We start from the raw sequence: 7,370 nt of genomic DNA, 5'->3' as shown, positions 1-7,370 counted from the left end.
CCTTCCTTAGTTCCTTCCTCGGTACCGTCCTCAGTTCCTTCCTTAGTTCCTTCCTCCGTTCCTTCCTCAGTACCGTCCTCAGTTCCTTCCTCAGTACCGTCCTCAGTACCGTCCTCAGTTCCTTCCTCAGTACCGTCCTCAGTTCCTTCCTTAGTACCGTCCTCAGTACCGTCCTTAGTTCCTTTCCTTCTTCCTGTTTTTATCTTTTTTGTTCTTGATTTTCCGTCTTTGATCTTTGGATCATTTTTCCTTTATGGATTTTCTGCAGCTTCCTCCTCTTCATCCTCCTTTTCCAGTTTTTACATTCATCATCTGTAACCATGGTAACACATGGACTGACTTGATGTTTCTGTTTCCCTCAGCGCCGCGGTTCCGTTTGAGCGGTCCAGACCGGCCAGGGCTCTGACAGAACTCAGCGGGCCGAGGGCGGACAGACCCAACGTGAGTTTCGGACGGTCGTTGGGAATCTGTGGTGGTTCTGGTCCAGTTGAATCCCTGTCCGTGTCCACCAGGAGGCGCCGTCGGAGCTGATCCCAGACGAGAGCACCATGTGGGGCGCGCGCTACACCTCGCTGGCCGCCTGCCCCAACAGCACCACCGACTTCGCCCCGCTGGCCCAGTTCGTCTCCACGCCGTTCGCTCACAAAACGCCGTTCGGCGGCTACTTCTTCCTGGCTGAAGGTATGGGCAGAGGCTCCGCCTCCTCCGCCGCCGCCGCCTCCACGATGCTTCATGGAGGCCGAGGCTCCGCCTCCTCCGCCGCCTCCACGATGCTTCATGGATTCTGATTCTGATGTTCCTGCAGAGAATAACGGCGACGACGAAAACGTCTTCATCAGACGGCAGACCAAAAAACTCAGGTGAGCAAATTCTGGAGTCACAACTAATGGACTGAGCTTACGTAGAGCTTCATCCATTCACATTCATCCATTCACACTCAAACGCAGGTCGGTAGGCAGGTTGGGGCCAGAGGCTGGAATCGAACCCACAACCTTCCGATCACAAGATGACGGCTCCACCCACACAGCCTAGATTAGTTACTTTTTTTAAATAGTTGGTGGATTTGTCGCCTGTTTTCAGAAGAGTTTGTTGATTTATCACGTTTTAAAGTAGGCAGAGTTCTCACAGTTTCAGGTTCATAGATTAAATTTGCTAAATGTGTCAACAAAGATGCTACATTGGCGGCTGTACTCCACCTGGTCCTGTCCACCGTCCCGCTTGGCTCTCTTCAGAGTCTACCTGTTCAAACGTAACAGTAGGCGTGGTACCCAGTTTCACCACATGGTGGCGGTGCACGAGCAGTAAAGTGTCTAATTCCAGGTTGCTAGCATCAACCAAGCACATGAACATGATTCACAAAGTTTTTTGTCGTTGTAAATTACCGTCCTACTTTGTTAGCATTTTGGCGCTAGCATGCTAGTTGTTTCTGTAGCTTAGCAGCTACGTGACATAAAGAAGCTGTGTATTATTGGTGTGAAGTGATTGGTTGGTTCTCCCTCAGCCCCATCATGGAGCAGAGTCCAGCTGATGACGCGGCGGCGGCCGGCGCTCCGCTGCTGCCGCCCTCGGCGCGGCAGGGGACCATCATGGCCGACGGCTTCGCCTCCTCCTGCCTCAGCATGACGCAGCCGCCGCCGCCGCCTGCCCTGCTCTCCTTCAGGGACCAGACGCTCGGCCCGGCCGAGGCCTCCGGCGGGGAGGCGCACGCCAGCCCTCTGCAGAACCCGCTCAGGCCTAGCAGGGAACCGTTTCAGATCCTGGAGGACCCAGAGAGGCCCGGCAGCCCAGAACCGGACCAGAGCCGGCTGGGTGACGTCCCCATGAGCCCGCAGTGCGCCCCCAAGGCCTCAGCGGAGCCGGACAGAACCGGGGACGTCCCCATGAGCCCGGCGGCGCCCGGCGGCCTCCAGCTGGTCTCCGACCCCTGGGACCCGGACCGGATCTCGGAGCTGCTGTCCCGGCTCCGCCCACCGCTGACCTCTCACCCCTGCTGCTACAGCTGGCCCTGCGCCGTCCCCAGCATCGGCCCCAAGAAGACCCTCAGCATGGGTAGGACCAGCGGGGTCAGAGGTCACAGCCTGAACCGCTCACATAACATAAGTAGCAAACAAACAGCTGAAAAGTGTGGCATGCACCTGAAGTCACACCCTGATGTTTTTAGGGTGAAAGAGTTCCTGCTGGTGTCAAATAAAGGAGCTCCGGTCTGATCTGGTTGGCTCACACCTAACACGGCGGTGGCAGCATCATGCTGTGGGAAGAATGATGGAGCTAAAACCAGGATGTTATGGTTTAGATCAGAGCAGAGTGGCCTAGTCAAAGATCTGATTTTGACTAAGAAGGACATGAAAGCTGAGTCTAACTGAGCTACAGATGATATAAACCTGCTCCACACTTTTCAGATTTTTAGCAGTAAATTGTTAAACGGCGTTTTAATTTCCAGCTGACAGAAAATCAGTTAAATGTGATGAACAGGGAAGATGTGGAGACTTTGAGTAGGACCTTCTGCTGTCTCTCGTCCTGCAGGATCGTCGTCCCTCAGGGTGGACGCCGTCCTCGGACAGGGAGCCTTCGCCACGGTCTTCCAGGCCACCGACCCCGTGACCTCCGACAGGATGGTGCTGAAGGTCAGCACCACTTCCTGCTCTCCTTCCCTGTGTCCTTGTTTCCTCCTTTAGCTTTCTATGTCATCACTTCCTGTCTTCTGCAGGTGCAGAAACCGGCCAATCCCTGGGAGTTTTACATCAACACCTGTCTGGACGCCCGCCTGCCTCCTGCTGTGCGCCACCTGTTTGGCAGCATACGCTCCGCTCATCTGTTCCTGGACGGCAGCATCATGCTGGGGGAGCTGCACAACTACGGCACCCTGCTGGTGCGTCCAGCCCCACATGCCGCCCAGCTGCAGTTGTTGTCCTGCGGTGACGCTGCGTGTCGCCGCGGTGATGCTGCGGTGACACTCTGTGTTGCCACATGTCGCCGTGGTGACGCTGAGTGTCGCCTCGGTGACGCCGCCGTAACGCTGCGTGCCGCCGCGGTGACGCTCTGACGCTGCGTGTCGCCATGGTGACGCTCTGTATTGTTTTCTCGCCGCAGAACGCCGTTAACCTGTTCCGGGCGCAGAGCGACAGGGTGATGCCGCCGCCCCTCGTGCTTCACTTCGCCGTTTGCATCCTGCACACCGTGGAGCTTCTGCACGCCGCGCGTATCGTCCACGCCGACATCAAACCTGACAACTTCCTGCTGGGAGAGAGGTGGGTCCGTCTGCTGGTTCTGGTTCTGGTTCCGGCCCGTCTGACGCCGTCGTCCCGCCCCTCCAGGTTCCTGGAAACCCGGAGCTTCGACGCGGACGGCGTGAACCACGGCCTCGTCCTCATCGACCTGGGTCAGAGCATCGACATGGCGCTGTTCCCAGAATGCACTGCGTTCACCGCCAGGTGTCTGACATCCGGCTTCCAGTGCACAGAGATGCTGAGCGGGAAACCCTGGAGCTACCAGGTAGAGGGGGCGGGGCTTGGAGAGGAGGCGGGACTTGGAGAGGGGGCGGGACCTGAAGATGAGGCGGGGCTTGGATAGGGGCGGTGCTTAGGGGGGCGGGGCCTTGATAGGAGGCGGGGCTTGGAGATGGGGCGGGGCTTCAGTTTGACTGTTCCTGCCAGTAACAAAATGAAGGAGATTTATTTAAAATCTAATTAATTAGTAATAAGAAATTAATGAAAAGTAAAAGTCAGAACTGCATGAACAAAATATACATTTAAAATTGTTCATATTTGTTTTTAACATTTACTTATTTGTGAAAATGTTTTCCAGTTTCCTTCATTTATTTATTTATTATTGGGTTTTATTTAATATAATATTTCTATGGTCAGGTTTGGTGAAACTTTCTGCATCAATTTATTAAATATATTTATTAAATCCATTTACAGTGTTATTTATATTGATCATTTTAATCTTTAACATTTATTTTGCATTTCATGCCTGATGGTAAATGTTTACTGGTTAAAGTAAATATTTATTATTTTTTATAATATAATTATAAGTTAATGAAACTGGAAGCATCTGATCACATTTCCATAATGATGCTTTGAAGTGATGAATCCACAGCCCTGATTGGTCGGACCGTCACAGCTCAGCCAATCAGAAGCAGAGCTTCCATGTTGAACAGCCAATGAGTGGCAGGCAGTCTGAGATGAACCAGTCAGAGAAAAGCTTGACCTTTGACCCTCTGAATGATTTCTGAACTTCATTAGTTCTGGATCAGTGAACTCTGGGCTCAGGTCATCAGAACCAGAACCAGAACCAGGGTGTGAATCCAAACCTGCTCTGCTTCCAGACGGATTACTTTGGGATCGCGGGAACCGTCTACTGCCTGCTGTTTGGGACCTACATGCAGGTCGTTAAGGAGGGCGGCGTGTGGCGGACCACCGGCACCTTCAGACGGTAACCCGATCGCCCTGCGGTCCCTCCGGGTCGGCCCGGTTCCCCCCTGACCGCCTCCTCTCCCCCCAGGAAACCGCACGCCGACCTGTGGCTGGACTTGTTCCACACGCTGCTCAACGTGCCGGACTGCGGCGCTGCGCCCGGCCTGCAGGGCCTCCGGCGCCGGCTGGCCGCCGTCCTGCAGCAGCACTACAGCAGCAAGCTAGCTACGCTGAAGAGCCGCCTGGTGGTGCAGCTGCTGGAGAACCACCGGGCCCGCAGGTGATGCTGCTGTGGAGAACCGCTGGACTGGTCCCAGTTCAGTTCTGTACATAGGCTGTTATTTTTATGGCGTCGGTTTGTAGACTGTGAAATGATTCTTGAGTTGATGACAATAAAATGTTGGAGTCTTGTTGATGTTTGTGATTCTGCGTCAAACGGACCGAGTGGCAGAGGGAGACGTTTCAGGTTCTGATGGTTCTGGATCATAAAAAACAAGATGACTGTCATATTTTAGCTCAGAGTTTCGTCCCCTGGTCCTCTGGCCCCCTGGTCCTCTGGCCCCCTGGTCCTCTGGCCAGGTGCTGGTGCCACTCCAGCCAACGTTCCGGGTGAGAGGCGGGGTCACCTGGACAGGTCACCAGTCTGTCGCAGGGCAACACAGAGACACACAACCATGAACACACACACTCACACCTAGGGGCAATTTAGAGAGGCCAGTTAACCTGACAGTCATGTTTTTGGACTGTGGGAGGAAACCGGAGAAAACCCACCATCCACAGGGAGAACATGGAGACTCCATGCAGAAAGACCCCAGGCCGGGAATCGAACCCAGAACCTTCTTGATGCAAGGCAACAGCTCTACCCACTGCACCACTGTGCAGCCTGATTAAAACATATAATGATTAAATATGGTTTCATTGATTCTCCTGCTACTAAACATGAGTTTGATAAAAACTGGAAGTTTGATCCACCTGAGTGACCAGGCTTAGTTTCACCAGCAGGTGTCACTAGTGAGTCATGAATGAAGCATCGAGTAATGAACCTTGTTACAAAGCAAAGGTTGTAAAGGTTCACTGCTTCATGAGGCTTCATCTGCTCATCACTACCATCAGGTGCTGCAGACGTCCAGGTGTTTCAGGAGGGAAACACCTGGACGTGGAGGACAGGAGGCCTGAGGACCAGGATGGAGAAACTCAGCAGAAAATGCTGTAGCAGGATGAGCAGCTCCAGGCCTGCAGCTGTTAGGTGCGTCTCCACTTCAACACACCTGAGCCAAATCATGAGGTCGTTGGCAGAACCTGACTGGACCCAGGAGCAGATTCAGCTGTTGGACCAGGGAGACGTTAAGAGCTGCAGGACTCTGGACCTCCAGAACCAGGACTGATGTAGCCTGTAGCTTTAGCTAACTACCGTGATGCAGCATCTTCACTACTACTAAAGCTACGGCCCAGGTGGGCAGTCCTGGTCCTGGAGGTCCGGAGTCCTGCAGCTCTGGGATGTTTCCCTGACTCTTCTGGGTTTCACCAGATCAGGCGTCTTACTGGACCCAATGAGTCTGAGCTCTCAGTTTGATGGCATCTGAGAAGCCGAGCGTAAAGTTTCTGCTACCAAGGTTTTCCTTTCAGAGGGAGGAGCAGCAATCCGGCTTCATTCACAGGTTAAAGGTTGTGGAAATGTAAAGACCTAAACCTTCATCTTGTTCTGGACTCCCTGAGAGAACCGAAGGTCACAAAGGTCAAGCTCATTTTGATTGGACCAACCAGCTGACCCCAGACTCGCGTCAGCCAATCAGCTGAAGGAGGAAGTGAGGCCGTTCTTTTCGTCCAATCAGGTTCCTTCCAGAGAAACGCCTCTGCAGACAGGAACTCCTACGATTGGATGGAAACGGGTCGAGTCCAGAAGTGTTCCTGACCCAACAACCAACTAAACACGTCATAAACAGAAACAAATTCAATAATTTCTCTTTCTACAACCAACTGGATTCTTCATTCAGCTGCTTTTTATTTTATTTTGAAGGTTTCAGATTTCATTGTATTTGTTGTTTTATTTATTCGGAATATTTAAAAAGTTTTCCACTCCAGTCTTAAATGTTCATTAGAGTTTATTGATCTTTGTGTTCTTGCATTATTATTAAACCATGACATCAGTCAAAAAGGCCTCAGAACAACAATGTTCTGTTTCGCCTTCCGGGTCCAGGAAGCGTTTTTGCAGCAGTGCAGTAAAGCGGTTTCCTCTCCGGGTGAAGGACCCGGCCCGCTCCTGGACTTCTACACCAGAGTCCTGACGGGAGCGCTCACAGTTCCTACGGTCTTTCTACTTGACCTTTGACCCTCTGAATGACCGGGCGTCAACTTCCTGTCTGGGTCGCAAGTTGCTGCAGAAGATCGACTTCCCCTCCACGAGCTTCAGCCACCGGAGATCCGGTCGGAGCGCCTGGAGGACGGCGTGGACGTTCTGCGCTGGAGCCCACGCAGCAACGCGGCATGCACACCCACATTTCCACTCTTTAACAACCTCAAACGGCTGCAGCGTCCTTCCACACTGGCTCTGGTCTGAAACATGACCCACTTTCTACGGTGGCCCAGAAGGCTCAACACAACGCAGAACAGCAGAAGTTATGCTGGCAAGTTGATCACAAACATGGCTTCAGTCTTCAAACAAGATTTTAGCATAACTTCAATTTTAGCTGAGTTTTATTTTAGCATGTAGTGCGATTTAGCACAACTTTTAGCATTACGTCCCTTCTGGGCCACCGTACTTTTCAGATGGTCAGCAAAACATTGAACTGTGCAGCCATTTCTCTGAAGAGCTTTGCTACACGGCTAACTGGTTTGATGCTACACGGCTAACTGGTTGGATGCTACATGGCTAACTGGTTGGATGCTACACGGCTAACTGGTTTTATGCTTCAGAGCTAATTGGTTCGATGCTACACGGCTAACTGGTCTGATGCT

At 52.5% G+C, this 7,370-nt stretch overlaps 1 protein-coding gene across 1 annotated transcript in view; it reads left to right on the top strand.

The window, feature by feature from the left end:
- Nucleotides 1–4,828, top strand: part of bub1 (BUB1 mitotic checkpoint serine/threonine kinase) — an 11,872-nt gene extending 7,044 nt beyond the window's left edge. The window contains exons 15-24 of the mRNA XM_008397031.2: nucleotides 363–441; nucleotides 513–681; nucleotides 806–860; nucleotides 1,502–2,049; nucleotides 2,524–2,624; nucleotides 2,708–2,869; nucleotides 3,091–3,248; nucleotides 3,315–3,492; nucleotides 4,328–4,434; nucleotides 4,504–4,828. Of these exons, the coding sequence (XP_008395253.1) occupies nucleotides 363–441; nucleotides 513–681; nucleotides 806–860; nucleotides 1,502–2,049; nucleotides 2,524–2,624; nucleotides 2,708–2,869; nucleotides 3,091–3,248; nucleotides 3,315–3,492; nucleotides 4,328–4,434; nucleotides 4,504–4,699 (1,753 nt within the window). The 3' untranslated portion in view covers nucleotides 4,700–4,828. The remainder of the gene's footprint in view (nucleotides 1–362; nucleotides 442–512; nucleotides 682–805; nucleotides 861–1,501; nucleotides 2,050–2,523; nucleotides 2,625–2,707; nucleotides 2,870–3,090; nucleotides 3,249–3,314; nucleotides 3,493–4,327; nucleotides 4,435–4,503) is intronic.
- Nucleotides 4,829–7,370: the final 2,542 nt, after the last annotated feature.

Source organism: Poecilia reticulata, linkage group LG21 (genome assembly GCF_000633615.1).
Source record: "Poecilia reticulata strain Guanapo linkage group LG21, Guppy_female_1.0+MT, whole genome shotgun sequence".
NCBI lineage: Eukaryota > Metazoa > Chordata > Actinopteri > Cyprinodontiformes > Poeciliidae > Poecilia > Poecilia reticulata.
Note: the sequence above shows the minus strand (reverse complement) of the source record. Positions and strands in the feature narration are given on the sequence as shown.